Here is a 16,736-nt window from a genome sequence, read left to right on the forward strand (position 1 = left end):
ATTTCCAGCCTCAAACACTTCTGGTTTTACATTATATAACATGTCAAAGTCATTAAGTGGACACAAAAGGATATGTGTTAAAAGAGTTCTCCATAGTTGAGTGCACTGGTGCACATCTCTAATCCCAGTGACCCCGAAGGCTGAGACAGGAATATCACAAGTTCGAAGTCAGCCTCAGCAACTTAGCAAGGCCCTAAGCAACTTAGTGAGATCCCGCCTCAAAAAAATAAAAAGGGCTAAGGATATGTATGGCTCAGTGGTAAAGCACCTCTAGGTTCAATTCCTAGTACCAACAAAAAAAAAAAAAAAAAAAAAGAAAAAGAAAAAAGAGTTCTCCCTATTAGTCCCCTTAATATCAGGTTAAAACCTAAGTTGTGGTATATGCAATATGGTTATAAATAATAATACACAGTAAACTGCTCCCTTGAGGTAACTGGTTTCTCATTAGCTTGTAACAAAGTTCAAAATTTTCAAATATTTAGTACCATATCATTCAGTTATTAAGACTTCATCCTGAAAATTCCTCCCATTCCTCTAAGAGAAAAAATTAATGCTAATCTGAAAAGGATTCTAAGGAAGAAGCAAGCTAATGCCTAAACATTCTCAAAATACTTTCCCGGAAATGCCCAGGCACTGTATAAATAAACTGGCAGATAAAATGTTTCTTAAATCATTCAAGAAACAGTCTGTCAAAGAACTCAAAATGTTTTGTGTATAGATTATAGCTTCCTCAATCCTCACCAGACCCCAATTAGTAAAGACAGCACTAATTAGACTTGGCTAATGGGACAAAAAGAGCTCCTGATTTGGACCAAAACTGTGAAAAAAGGCAGAAATTTCCTTAAGAATAAGTAGGTAGAACTTCTAGCAATTCTCCCAATTTTGTTTCTGTGCAATGTTAACTGTTATATATACATTGAAAACAAGACAAATCCTAAATACCTAAATGACAACTGGAGCAAAACTATATATAGAACATCTATCTATAAAATTAAACTCTCATGATGTAAGACCTTAAAAAACTATGTTCATTTGCATTATTATGGATTTGCCAGTGAATCAGTGCACTGAAGTCAAAAGCACAATATATATACTTTTGATTCTCTAAATAATAGATTGTATCACTGAAATAAAGAACTTGATTTTTACTAGCTCATAAATTTTAGTACTTAACTGCCAGAATTTCTGGGGAAATTTTTTTAAAAGGCCTCTGGATCTCAACCAATGTTATTTCTCTGTGCTTTGTATATACAGTTAAAAGTTATTACCAAGGTCATTAACAGAGAAGAAAAGCAAGCAATTCCCACAAATAGGAAAGTAAAACACTACAGCACCAAGGGGAAAAACCCACTTAAATACAAGAAACCTGAAGTAAGCACATGGTTAAATATCACGTAGCCATTTACCTTCACTAAATTCATTTAGCAACTCTTCCTTGGTCCAATTACATGAAGTTATTAGGAAAAAACCTTTCACTCTTAACACGCTGGAGAGAGATTTCACATACTGCTTCCTCTTCTCAACTGCATTGTCAGGATTAAGGCTGATGGCATCAAAAGTTCCTTTATCAATACAAATGTGAAATCCAGACAGCTTTGTGGAAATATTCAAAAAGTCTTCTACCTATATTAAAAATCAATGTCTGTGTGAGAACAATTAAGATATAATCTTCAAAGAATTTAAGTGACACTTGTAAAAGATCATGAATAAAAACCCATTAATTACAACGGCATTTTACATATAATAAACATATTTTCAATTTTATAGCTAACTTTTATGAGTTTCATTCCAAAATCATTAAAGCCAAGATTAGTAAGAGGGGTTGATAGGGTTTCCTGGACATTCCAAATGTCTGCAAATCTGGAAATCAAAGCCAGGCGTAGTACTGCCTAATACTTGCACATTATGGTGCTCACAAGTCGGGTTTTATGAAAAAGTTGTTTCTGACAAAAAAGTAAAATATCTGACATATTTATCAAACTGACAAAAATCTATTTGGAATGCAGGCCACTGAAAATAAGATTTTTAGCTTATATTCCTAGTTGTGCGACCTAAAGTAAATATGGTAAATCAGAAATTCTTTTGCTTTGCCTTTTCAGCAGTTCACAAAGCCCCTACTGAGTATAATAAATGACATGAAGCTCAAAAAATTAAATGACTGTTTAAACTGTGATCATTTAACTTGGTAAATACCATGAAGTGATTTTCACAGTCATACATCAGCAACCTATTTGCAAAAATCCAACACAATTTAAGTATGTGAAACAGAGAAATGTCTCAATTTTATAAAATATTCACAAAAATTTACCAGTGGTCTTTATTCTTAAAAGCTACTTTAAAAAAATCCAGTAATTAGCTCATGATTATTAATTCAAATTTAATAAAATAATTGTAATGAGTTTTATGTAAAACCCCTACTGACTTAAACATGTGCATATTATGTACTTATGTTTGAAAATGGGTTTTGTCCTCTCCCTCATAACCAAAGTACAGAATTCATTATACTGAAACAAAATAATGACAATCACCTGAAGAGTTAACTTCAGAGACGTTTCCTCATCCTAAATACATGTACAAAAGTACTCCTATACTCAGTAAATAGATTATGTATACTCATGTGCATGTGCAGGTACTTTTCAAACACAAGATATAACAGTATCTTGTGTTCCCTTAATAGAATATGCCTTGGGGCTGGGGTTGTGGCTTAGTGGTATCGCACTTGCCTAGCATGCATGAGGCACTGGGTTCAATTCTTAGCACCACATACAAATAAATAAAATAAAGGTCTGATCAACAACTAAAAAATATTTTTTAAAAAATACACTAGGCCTTATACAGTCTATAAAAGGAGAGATAAACAATAAATAAGCTGCTATGGTTTGAATGTGTCTTCCAGAATTTGTATATTGGAAATTTAACCTCCAAAGTCATATGTTTGAAAGTAGGACCTTTGGAAGGTCACTAGGTCATGAGAGCTCTCCTCATAAATGGATTAATGGGTTACTGAAGAAGTGGTTCTGTAACAAAAGTAACAAACTCTCTGTGGTACACTCGCTCTGTCTATGTGATGTCCTCTGCAAGGTTATGATCCAGGAAAGAACTCATTAGTGTGATGTTTTTAGACTTCCCAGCCTCTAGACCTGTGAGCTAAATAAATCTTTTTATATATAATATATAAATCTTTATATATTACCCAGTCTGTGGTATTCAGTGACAGCAGAAGGAAAAAGAAAAATACCCTAAGATATAAGCTAAACAAATAATTTCAATAAAGTGCTATTAATAAGACAGTAGGTGACAGAGATACGAAATATTTTGGGAGCTGGGGATGTGGCTCAAGCGGTAGCGCACTTGCCTGGCATGCCTGCAGCCCGGCTTCAATCCTCAGCACCACGTACAAACAAAGATGTTGTGTCCGCTATAACTAAAAAATAAATACTAAAATTCTCTCTCTCTCTAGACTCTCTCTCTCTTTAAAAAAATAAAGAAAGAAAAGAAATATTTTGGAAGTAGTCTGGAAAGGCATCGCTAAGGTAATATTTGGGCAGAGATCAGAGTGATGAGAACAAGCCAAAAGTGCTAAGTAGTGGGACAAGAACAAAGTTGGCAGAGGAAATCAGGACCAAAGAACAAGCTTAACATGTTTCAGGAAAAGGAAGACAGCCAGGGTGACTACAGAGTAATGGATAAAGGAGAAAACAAGTAAGAAATGAGGGACTTTGTAAGGCTGGGTTTGGGTTTTGGATTCCACTCTGAATACAAAGGAAAGACAAAGGCAGATTGTGAGCAAGAAAATGATGTGAATTGATTTACTGTGTGTGTGTGTGTGTGTGTGTGTGTGTGTGTGTTATGTACTGGGGATTTAACCTAGAGGCACTTTATCACTAAGCCATAACCCCAGCCCTTTTTATATTTTTTCTATTTGAGACAAGGTCTTGCTAAATTGCTTTTAGGACGTTACTAAATTGCTGAGGCTGGCCACAAACTTATGATCCTTCTGCCTCAGCCTGGAGTCACTGGATTATTATAGGCATGAGCCAGCGTGCCCAGTTAATTTACATTTTAAAAGATCCCTCTGGCTACCCTGTAGTACATGGGCATCAGAGCTGCAAGAGTAAAATAAAGCAAAATAAAGGGCTCCTTGCTGTGGTAGTCTAGACAAGAAATGATGGTAGCTTGGACTTGGCAGGTAGCAGTTGAAGTATAAAGGAATGCTCACATTTCTGATATACTCTGAGAATAAAACTAACAGAACTGAAGAGAAGGTTCAAAGGGAAAAAAAGAAAATATTCCAGGATGACTCCCTGGGTTTTGGGTTAGTGCAACATGGTGAAAGGTGGCATTATTAATAGAGACAGGAAAGACTAAGAAGAGCATGTTTAAGGAGGAGCATGTTTCATTTTGGTCTAATCAACCTAAGATACTATTAGTTATTCTGGAATTCAGGCAAGGGGTCTGGCTAGAAACAAAAATTTAGGAATCATGATCTCACAGAGTCTAGGACACAAAAATAAACCCAATGATCTTTGGGGGCATCATACCATTCTAGGAATCCACAGCTTTTTAATCTGGCTAAACCACAATTAGGTATTATTTTATGTTCTGCAAACATGCTGGGGAGTAGTATGAATACCCATGTACACAAGGAAGAAGATAATCCTCCTAAACTGACTAAATTAAAATTTTAATAGTTATTTTTAAATGTTTCAATTTGTATTATTTATCCTTACTTTGAGTTCAAACAATCTCAGCACATTAATATACTTTGAAAACATTTAAACTTTATAACTTCTATTATAAACAAAAGAATTATAGGAATATAAAAAATAGTTACCTTCAAGTTAATGTTAGATAACCCTTCTTTCTCTATAATATTTCCAGAAAGCTGAATTGCAGAAGGAGAATAATCAATTCCAGTAATATTAGAAAAACCAAATTTTGCCTAAGACAAAGAAACAACGTAATACTTCAGTTTAAGTTTTAATATAATGTTTCATCTCTGAATTACAATATTCCTTTAGTAGTGGAATTGTTTTAATTATTTTTTAGATCAAATGACATATAATATCCAATAATCCACCATGTTTAAATTTTATTTTACAGTCTAAACAGAAACCAAAAGTTTACATTTCTATGACAATTCATTTGGTTTTATAAATATTTTGATTTCTTTTTCAAAAAAATTCATTTTATCAAAGATAATAAAAATATATGTATAAGCCTCAGGCAGAAAAATAAAATATTTACTTCTGGGGCTGGGGATATGGCTCAAGCGGCAGCATGCTCACCTGGCATGCGCAGGGCGCTGGGTTCGATCCTCAGCACCACATACAAATAAAATAAAGATGTTGTGTCCACCGAAAACTAAAAAATAAATATTAAAAAAAAATTCTTTCTAAAAAAAAAATTTACTCACCAATTCATACAAAAATGTATCATAAATTTTATTTAACCCAATTAAGTATACGAATAAATTAAATGCACATATAGGAAGTTATTGATTTTAAAGTTTTTCCCTCAGTGTAATTATTCAATTCTCTACCAGCCATGTGATTAATCACCCTATTTGCATAGTACTTTTTCATTTTCTAAATATTCCATAATTTCATTAGAATTTTACAAAAACTGTGCATTAGGCTGTACAGGGGCTAATAAGGAGTTAAAGAAAACTACTGGATTTGAGGATTTTGCCATTTATTAGCCACAAATCCTCCTAAGGTGTATGGCACCTGTAGCAAAAGCATGGTGGCTTCTGTTATTCATCCATCCCCTAACTACAATGAACATTTTTAGACCAATGAAGCTAAAAACAATTTCAAAGGAAATTTAAAAAAAAAAAAAAAAGACAGCTGCAAAATATAGTGTGGTCTAAAATTCCCTTGGTGTTTTTCACCATTTACTAATTGGTTACCACCTTCAAAACTTAACCTACTCCCACATCACCCATTCAGACTTATCTAGGCTTTTCAACCCCAAGACACTGATTCCTAATCTAAACTCAATGAACAAATATACCAATTAATTTAGACAGGGCATAGATTTTTTTCTCCTTTTAATTACTTTTATGTTTAACCTTGAGATCTAAGTATCTCCTTTTTTGATGCCAACATCCTATACTTTTAGCTGTCTCCCTTCCTACTATTTGGAATTTTCATTTCTTCTTTTTTTTTTTAATTTGTTCTTTTTAGTTATACATGACAGTAGAATGTACTTGACATACATACATGGAGTATAACTTCCTATCCTTGCAGTTGAAGAGAATATACAGTTACATTGATTGTGTGTTTATTCTTTTTTTTTTTTTTAGTTGTGAATGGACACAATACCTTTATTTTATTTATTTACTTTTGTGTGCTGAGAATAAAGCCCAGTGCTTCACATGTATTAGGCAAGTGTTCTACCACTGAGCTACAACTCCAGCCCATGTGTTTATTATTATAGCACAACTTAAAAAAAAAAATACATAGACTGTCAGGCACAGTGGCCCACGCTTGTAATCCCAGCTGCTCGGGAGGCCAAGGAAGAAGAATCGCGAGTTCAAAGCCAACCTCAGCAACAACAAGGTGCTAAGCTACTCAGTGAGACCCTGTCTCTAAATAAAATACAAAATAGAGTTGGAGATGTGGCTCAATGGCCAAGTGCTCCTCAGTTCAATCCCTGGTACACCAAAAAAAAATACACTTTAGGTTTCTAGAACAATCACCTGGAGCCTCAAACTATCTCCAATGTTTTCCACATTCAATTTTTGGCACCAATGAAAAATAAGCAGACATTCAAGCAAACAATAAATGATCAAAAAGTCAAGAGAAAAACTAACATTAGAAACAGACCCAAAGGAGAATCAAATAAAAGAATTACCAGAAACTGAAATAAATGACAATGACAAGATGGAGAATTCTGGCAGAGAACTAAGAACTTTAACAATGAACTGAATAAATAACAGAACTAAAACACTTAATAATTAAATTAAGAAACTCAAGGGTGGGCTTGATAGCAGATTAGACACAGCAAAATAATTTTTTTAAGTGAAGAAAATATCCCTCTTAAACTCAGAATGACCAAGGTATGAAAAATTAAAATGAAAAAAACCTAAAAACTCTAATATGGCACAGAATATAACCTTTGATATAAAAATATATGTAACCTCAGAAGAAGAAATGAGACTGGGGTAGAAAAGAAAAAGTATATGGATAAGCATTTTGCCATACTAACAAAGGGCCCTAAACCACAGATACAGAAGCCCTATAAACTTAAAGCAAGATAAAAAAAAAAAAATTCTTACATGCATCATACATCATATTTCTGATGAAAACCAAAAACAGAAAAATTTCAAAAACATTCAGCAAGTAGAGGTGAGGAGCATAAGGGGTCAGATTATTTTCAAAAGGCCATTAGTTTTACAGTTGACAATAAATCACAAACAATAGACACCAAAAGGCAATGAAATAAAAACACCAATCTAAAATTATTTGGCAAAAAAATATCTTCCAAAAATGTAGATATACTCAATGGAAAAGTACTAAAAAAGCAATGGTCATCAATAGGTACTATTAACAAAAAGGCAGACAACCTAACATTATATGCCACATGTGTATGCCACCACCTAAAAATGTACCTGCCTTTTTTGGTACATTTCTTAAAAAGAATGCAAAAATCTCTGAATCAGGGGTCAACAAACTTTTCTAAAAAAGAATGGAGAATAAACATTTTAGGCTTTGCCAGCCACACAGTCTATGTTGCAGTTACTCAACTCTACCATTGCAGCACTCAAGCAGCCGCAGACATTATGTAAATCAATGGATGTGGCTACATTCCCACAAATATATATAAAAACAAAGGAAGCCCAGATTTGACACATATCCTGTAGCTTGCCAAACTTTATTCTTGATCTAACTTCCAACCTACAGTCAGTCAGTCAGTCGTACACAGGGAAGCATAAAACATGTTAAATCCTGCTATTAGACAATCCACACAGCAGAAAACCATTTGGGACAAATGAACTACTTTCTACAACAGATCCATTGTAAAGTTAAAGAAAAAGTGAAGAAAGAACTTTAAAAGCCTTGAAAGACATTTAGACCAGGGCTGGGGTTGTGGCTCAGTGGAAGAGCACTTGCCTAGAATGTGTGAGGTACTAGGTTCAATTCTCAGCCACCGCATATAAATAAAGTCCATTGACAACGAAGGAAAATATTTAAAAAAAAAAAGACACATAAACCAATTTGCAAAACCAATTTTTTTAATAAAAAAGAAACCAATAGCAATGTGTGGACTTACTACCAGAAAAGTCCATGAACTGGAAAACAGATCAATGTAAGTACTCAAATTTGACCAACAGAGGAAAAAAACGATTTAAAAAAAATGAACAGTGAGGAAGATATATATATAGGTCAATACAAAATGAACTGACACTCATATTTAGAAACTCTTGAAAGGCAACAGAACATAATTCAGAAAAGATGTATTTGGGGGCTGGGGTTGTGGCTCAGCGGTAGAGTGCTTGCCTAATGTGTGCAAGGCTCAGGATTCGATCCTCAGCACCACATTTAAAAAATAAATAAATAACATAAAGGTATTGTCCAACTTAAAAAAAAAAAAACTTTGGAAAAAAAAGAAAAGATGTATTTGAAGAAATAAAGGCAAAAAATTCCCAAATTTTAAAGACATAAGATTTCAGTAAACACCAAATAGGATAAGCACAAAGGAATCTAAGCAGCACATCATAAAGTACACTGCTAAAAACTAAAGATAAGAAAATTGTGATAGCATCCAGAAAAATGACACATTTATGGGAAAACAACAATTCAAATGACTACAGATTTCTCATCAGAAACAATGCAAGTCAGAAAAAGAGGCAGAACATTTTCAAAGTATTGAAAGGAAAAAAAGAGCTCAGAATTCTATATTCAACAAAAATTCTATATTCAGCCTATAGTGCCAGCTACACAGGAGATGCAGGCAGGAGACTGAAAAGTCCAAGACCAGCCTGAACAACTTAGCAAACCTCCATCTCACAATAAATTTAGGGCTGCACCCACCTGTTTCCCAACTTTTGGCCATCCCACTGAGTATTCCTGGACCTAGTCACATATGCAGGAAGAACAAAGCAAGCCTTAGATATATAAAAAGGCAGAACACTTCCCTTCTTGGGATTCCAGGATACCAGCTATGGCCCCCTTCTCCCTCCCAGGAGAAGTCTATGTTACCTCTTTTTAAATAAAACCTGATTTATTAAAAAAAAAAAAAAAAAAAAAAGAACAGACATGAGAGTATTTTCCCCTCGTGAGCTGGCCATGCAAGGACACATCAAGAAGATGGCCATCTGCAGAACTTGAGGGGAGCTCTCACCAGATACCACATCTAATGGCCCCCTTATCTTGTTCTTACCAGTCTCCTGAGCAGTAAGAAATAAATTTCTATTATTTATAAACGAAAAAAAAAATTTAGGGCTGGAAATGTGGCTCAATGGTGAAGTATTTGCCTGGCACACACGAGGCCCTACGTTCAATCTTCAGTAATTGAAAAAGAAAAAAATCCCTCAGACAAAAAGGTAAAATAAAAACATTCTCAGATGAAGAAAAAAATTTGTTGACAGAAAAACTCTCTTTAAAATGATTTTTGAAGCAAGTTCTTCAGACAAAAAAAATATTTTAAGGGCTGGGGATGTGGCTCAAGCGGTAGCGCGCTCGCCTGCCATGCGTGCGGCCCGGGTTCGATTCTCAGCACCACATACAAACAAAGATGTTGTGTCCGCCGAGAACTAAAAAATAAATATTAAAAATTCTATCTCTCTCTTTCTCTCTCTCACTCTCTCTTTAAAAAAAATATTTTAAAAAATTTACAAGATCAAGAATAAAGGAAAAATCAGCAGAAGTAAATATGTAGGTGAAAAAACTCTTCTACTGAGTTCTTTAAAATATGTTTGATGTTTGGAAGGAAAAACATTATCTGATGGAATTTTCAATGTACATAACAGTTATATTTAAGACAACTAACATAAAAAAGGGAAGGAGCGAGGGGGTAGAGCTAAGCAGGAAAGCACTTGCCTAGCATGCTCAAGGACTTGACTTAGATGTCCAGCACCCCAAAGGAAAAGATACACACACACACACACACACACACACAAGCACACCAGATAAATAATCCATATATGGACAAAAGAAAAAGAACCCATACAAGGTAAGGATTTGACATGCCACATAAAGTGGTTAAATTCTAATTATAAGAGTAGACCTACAGGGCTAGCACATGGAAGGCACTACTGGGTTGGGTCTTCAGCACCACAAAAAATAAAATAAATAAAATAAAGGTATGTTCATTTAAAACTAAAAATATTCTTTTAATCCTAAAAAAGAATTATTTTTAAAAAAGTATACTATAGGGCTGGGGATGTGGCTAAAGCGGTAGCGCGCTCGCCTGGCATGCGTGCGGCCCGGGTTCGATCCTCAGCACCACATACAAGCAAAGATGTTGTGTCCGCCAAAAAACCAAAATAAATAAATATTTAAAAAAAAAAAAAAGTATACTACAGTGGCACATACAGGTAATCCCAGCAACTGGGAGGCTGAGATAGGAGGATCATAAGTTCATCATAAAACCAGTCTCAGCAACTTAGCAAAGCCCTATGTAACTTAGTGAGACCCTGCCCCAAAATATAAAGTAAAAAGGGTTCGGTGGAGCTGGGGTTGTGGCTCAATTGTAGAGCACTCACCTAGCATGTATAAGGCACTGGATTCAATCCTCAGCGTCACATAAAAATAAATATATTGTTTCAATTCCCAGCACCACACACACACACATAAATAAATAAATAAATATATTGTGTTCACCTAAAACTAAAAGCTAAATTTAAAACAAAAAAAGTTCAGTAGTAAAGTACTCCTGGGTTCACTTCCCAGTACCAAAAAAAGATTTGCAAATATTGTATGTAATGTAATCTACATAGCAACCACTAAATAAAGCCATAGAGATATAGTCAAATCCATATAGCAATCACTGAAACAAGTATACAGAGAGTTATAAAAGGAGACAAACATAAATTGAAATGGAATGCTTAAAAAATGTTCAAAAAAAAAAAAGCAAGAAAGCTGGGCATGGTGGCACACGCCTGTAATCTCAGCAGCTCAGGAGATTGAGGTGGAAAAATCTAGAGCGTGAGGGCACAACTTAGCAAGGCCCTAAGCAGCTTAGCGAGACTCTGTCTCTAAATAAAAAAATAAAAAGGGGATGTAGCTCAGTAGTTAAGTACCTCTGGTTCAATCTCTGGTACAAAAAAAAAAAAAAAAAAAAAAAAAAAAAAAAAATATATATATATATATATATATATATATATATATTAACATATATTATATGTAGAAATAAATTAGGAAAAGAGAACAAAAACAGAGGGAGAAAGGAGAAAATGGATAAAAAGAAATGTAGATCTAAATTCAAACATCAATATTTACATTAAACATAAATGTTTCAAATACACTTATTAAAGCACAGAGATTTTTAGCATGGATAAAAAGCATGACCTAACTATATGCTGGCTGTGAGAATCCTCTTCAAATACAATGATGAAGGGAGATTAAAAATAATAAAGATACACTACACCAAAACTAACCCAAAAAAAGCCAAATATCACACCAACCAGGATGGCTACTATCAAAAAGACAGACAACCTCTTGTGTATAACTAATTAGAAGAAATTTTTAAAATTTTCAAATTAAAAAAAAGAAGACGACGACGACAGATAGGTGCCATGGCATATGCCCGTAATCCCCGAGTCTGGGAAGGCTGAGACAGGAGGATCAGGAGTTCAAAACCAGCCTCAGCAAAAACAAGGCACTAAGCAACTGGGGTGGACCCTGTCTCTAAACAAAATATAAAATAGGGCTGATGATGCGGCATAGTGATGGAGTGCCCCTGAGTTCAATCCCCGGTACCACCCCCCCCAAAAATTACAAACAATAAAAAGTGCTAATTAGAATATGGATAAATTTATATGTTCCGGGGCTAGAGTTGTGGCTCAGTGGTAGAGCACTTCTCTGGCATGCGTGAGGCCCTGGGTTCGATCCTCAGCACCACATATAAATAAATAAAATAAAATAAGAACCATTAAAAAAAAGAATTCTTTAAAAAAAATTACATGTTCCTACTACACTGCTCATTAAAAATGTAAAATAGTACAACCATTGTAGAAAACAATAGTTCCTCAAATTCAGTATATGACTCAAAAATTCTACGCTTATATGCCCAAGAGAAGTAAAAACACACAGAAAGACTTTCACACAAATTTTCATAGAAGCATTTTTCATAATAGCCAAAAACAGAAACAACCTAAAACCCATCAATCAGTGAATGGATAAATAAAATGTGGTATTATCCATACAGTGGAATATTATTCAGCCATATAAAGCAATGAAGTCTTGATGTGGATGAACCTTCCCCCTTTTGTGCTGGGGATTGAACCAGGGCCTTGTGCATGCCAGGCAAGCACTCATCCAACTGAGCTATATCCGATGCCCCTGATTTGGATCAATCTTAGCAATATTGTGCTAAGTGAAAGATAACACACACAAAAATCCACATATGGAATGTCCAAAATAGGCAAATCCAAAAAGACAAAGCTGACTAGTGGTTGCTAGGGGATGAAGGGAAGGGAGCATGCACAGTGAATGCTGATGAGTACACAGATCCTTTTTGGAGTGACAAAAATATTTTTGAACTAAGACAGGTGTACAACTTTATGAATATACTAAGAAGAACTTAACTGTATATTTTAAAAGAGTAAATTATATCTAGATTTAAATTAAAAAGATGAAATGAGTTATTAACATCAAAGTAAAATTCAAAGCAAAAAATACAAAGGTTAAAAAGCAACATTATATAATAAATATCAATTCATTCACACACACACACACACACACACACGCAAATCCTAAATGTTTATGCTCCTAACAGATAACAGAAAAATCCCCCGGACTTAGAAATTAAACAACAGAATTCTAAATAATGCATGGATAAAAAGAGAAAAAATAGAAAGTAGTTTGGACTGAGTGAAAATAAAAACACAAAACATCACACTTTGTCAGCTGTAATAATATTACAGATAAATTCATAGTATTAAATGTTTATATTACAAAAGTCCCAATAAGATTCTACTCCAAGAAGCTTATTAAGAAAAGGAGCAAAATGAATTATAAAGCAAGAATAAAAATAAGAACAGAATTCAACAAAAATGAAAACATAAAAATAATAAAGAAAGTCAACAAAAATAAAAGGTGTCTCTTTGGTTTTGGATTCAGGGCAATGTTGACTTCATAAAATGATTTACGGGAGCATTACTTTTTTTTAAATGATTCTGTGGAAAATCATTCTTGTATGTTCAGCAGAATTCCCAAAGAAGCAAAAAAATTCTATGAAAAGATTTAAAAATAATAACCTATTCTAGAGCAATTGCAAACTACTAATGCTAATTAGTTTTATAACAATACTAATAGAAAAGACAGGATATAATTACACATTCCACAGACATTTTAAAGGATAGTTAAGAGAATACTATACAGAACTCTATGCACATGAATTCAAAATGAACCAATTCCTCAAAAAACACAAACGACGTAAACTCACTCAAATGCAATAGCCTGAATAACACAATAACTGTTAAAGAACTGAATTCATACTTTAAAACTTCAGATTAAGAAATCTCCAGCCTAGGAGCATTCAAGGCCTCTTAGGGCAACAGACCTAGGTTACAGACCAGGTCCAGAGTTGTCTGCAGAGTAGACAGTTTGAAGCAAGGACCTCACTATTTCCTAAGATCACTGCTATATTTTGATTGGGAGCAAGCTATGTGTGATTTTTACATGGACCATGCTGCAGCTTGGAGAAGGCTGGGGGGAAGTGCTGGGGATATGGCCCTGTGGGAGAGTCACTGGGTTCAATCCCCGGTACTGCCAAAACAAAAACAAAACAATAATAATGAAACAACAGGCCAAGGGAGTGCGCCATGAGCACAGAAAACTACAGCTTGGTTAGGGACTGAGAAAGGTGGGAAGGAAGGAAAAGAAACCAAAGAAAGAAATCTCCAGGCTAAATGGCTTGAAAATTCTACCAAACATACAAGAAGAAATAATATGTACTCTACAATCTCTTCAAAATCAAAAAGGATGGAATGAATGCTCCCCAAATCATTTCATGAGGCCTGTCAGCATTAACACCAAACAGAAACAGTATAAGAAAGGAAGACATTACCAACATTTCCCATAAATATAAATGCAAAAATCTTAACAAACTGAACCCAGGAATATATAAACAGAATACACTGTGAACCAACTGGGACTTATTCTGGGAAGGCAACACTGGGCCAACATCTGAAAAAAATCAATCAACATAATCAACTACATTAACAGTCTAAAGAAGAAAAACTTCATGATCATAGCCAATGATCTAATTTTATTTTTTCCTTAAATTCAACATCCATTCTATAAACAGAAAGAAACTTCTTCAACTTGATAAAGGTCATCTAAAAAAATATCCTACAGGCTACACTACTCTTAATGGTGAGAAAATGAAACTTTCCCCCAAACCGAAACAAAGCGAGAAAATTCCCTCACAACTCTTCATCAACATTGTATTGGAAGTCTATCTAGAGTAATCAGGCAAGAGAAATAAATCGAAGGCCCAAAAACTGGAAAGAAGAAATCAAACTGCCCCTATGTACAAAAAACATGATTATCTGCATAGAAAATCCTAAGAAATCCATCATAAAATTCCTTCAATTAATAAATGCAATGTTGCAGAGTACAAGTTCAGCTAATTTGTATCAGCAATATATCAATATGGTTGATATAAAAAAAATCAACCACACTTCTGGCAACAAACAATTAGAACCTGAATCTCAAAAATAATACCATTTAAAATAGCTCTGGGGGGATATATCTAAAAAATATGTACAGGATCTATTTTTTTTTAAAGAGAGTGAGTGAGAGAGAGAATTTTTAAATATTTATTTTTTTAGTTCTCAGCGGACACAACATCTTTGTTTGTATGTGGTGCTGAGGATCGAACCCAGGCTGCACGCACGCCAGGCGAGTGCACTACCGCTTGAGCCACATCCCCAGCCCTGTACAGGATCTAAATAAATAAAAAGACACATTAAATTCATGGATTAGAAGAACAAGATATTAAAAGTATCGGTTCTCCTCAAGTTAAGGATTCAGGTCAACCCCAATCAAATTCGCAGCATGAATGCTTTTGCAGACAAAGACAATCTAATTCTAAACTTATTTAGAAACATGAAAGAACTATAGTAGCCAAAATATTTTAAAAAGGAGAAAAAAACTGGAAGAATCATACTACTCAATTTTAAAATTAAAATTTAAAAAGCTACATTAATCAAGGATTAGTAAAGAGACAGACAACACATATCAATAAAATAGTATGCAGAGTCCAGAAACAGACTCACATAAATATATGTGATCAACTGATTTTTCATGAAAGCGAAAATACAATTCAGTGAAGAAAGGACAGCTTTTTAACAAATGATATTAGAACAATGAGATTTGCTTTAAAAAGAAAATCTCAACTAAAACCTAATACTTTATGTGAACATTAATTTTAAAAGTATGCAAAAATCTTGTTCTAAAACTCTAGGGAAAAAGGGAAAAGGAATGAAGCAAAGGATTATTAGCCATGACACCAAAAGCACAATGCATAAAAAGACAAACTCAGTAATCAGTACTTCAAAATTATGACGTTTTATTCTAAGAAAGATCCTGAGAAGAGGATGAGAAGGAAACTACAGACTGGGAGGGGGGAAAAATTGTAATCACATATCAGGGAAAGGACTTGTATCCAGAATATATACATTTTAAATATTTTTTATTGTCAACAGACCTTTTATCTACTTATTTTCTATTTATGTGAGGTGCTGAGAATCGAACCCAGTGCCTCACATGTGCTAGGCAAGCCCTCTACTGAGCTACAACCCAAGCCCTCATCTACCAACTGAGCTATACCCCCAGCCCCCTCAGAATATATTTTTAAAACTCAAAAATTCAACAAGAAAACAACCACTTTAAAAGTGGGCCAAAAAAAAAAAAGGCTTGAAATTTCATCAAAAATATATGGCAAATAAGCATGTGAAATCCATGTTGTACACCATTAGCCATTAAGGAAATACAAATTAAAACCATGATTTGATCCACTGTATGCATATTAGAATATCTAACAGAAAATTTTAAAATATTGACAATTAAAAGTATCAACAAGGTCACAGACCAACTCTGTGTACATAAAAATTGCTCATGTACATAAAAAATAGAATGGAGGGCTGGGGGTGTAGCTTAGTTGGTAGACATATGCCTGTCATGTGTGAGGTACTGGGTTGGATCCTCAGCACCATATAAAAAACATAAAATTAAAATAAAGGCATTGTGTTCATCTGCAACTAAAAAAAAAAATATTAAAAAAAAAAAAAACAGGAAGAGCTGGACACAATAGCACACGCCTATAATTCCAACAGCTTGGGAGGCTGAGGAAGCCTCAGCAATTTAGTGAGACCCTGTCTCAAAATAAAAAAATGAAAGGGCTCAGTTGGTAGAGTGCTTGCCTTGCATGCACAAGGCCCTGGGTTCGTTCCCCAGCAAAAAAAAAAAAAAAAAAAAAAAAAAAACTGGGGATGTAGCTCAGTGGTTAAGCATACCGGGCTCAATCCCTGATGTCCTCCCTGCCAAAATAAGGAAAATGGA

The 16,736-nt window shown here is 34.4% G+C and overlaps 1 protein-coding gene across 10 annotated transcripts in view; it reads right to left on the bottom strand.

Moving 5' to 3' along the window:
• The window catches only part of EEF1AKMT2 (EEF1A lysine methyltransferase 2), a 52,621-nt gene that overhangs the window by 23,814 nt on the left and 12,071 nt on the right, over nucleotides 1-16,736 (bottom strand). For 8 of the 10 annotated variants that reach the window (XM_081267444.1, XM_081267437.1, XM_081267441.1 and 5 more), the window contains exons 4-5: nucleotides 4,835-4,942; nucleotides 1,407-1,623 (exon numbers count right to left, since the gene is read on the bottom strand). The exons of the other annotated variants lie outside the window; for them this stretch is intronic. In XM_081267444.1, the coding sequence (XP_081123570.1) occupies nucleotides 1,407-1,623; nucleotides 4,835-4,942 (325 nt within the window). The remainder of the gene's footprint in view (nucleotides 1-1,406; nucleotides 1,624-4,834; nucleotides 4,943-16,736) is intronic. 10 annotated transcript variants of the gene reach the window in all.

The sequence above is a fragment of the Spermophilus citellus genome (assembly GCF_964194105.1).
Source record: "Spermophilus citellus genome assembly, chromosome: 15".
NCBI lineage: Eukaryota > Metazoa > Chordata > Mammalia > Rodentia > Sciuridae > Spermophilus > Spermophilus citellus.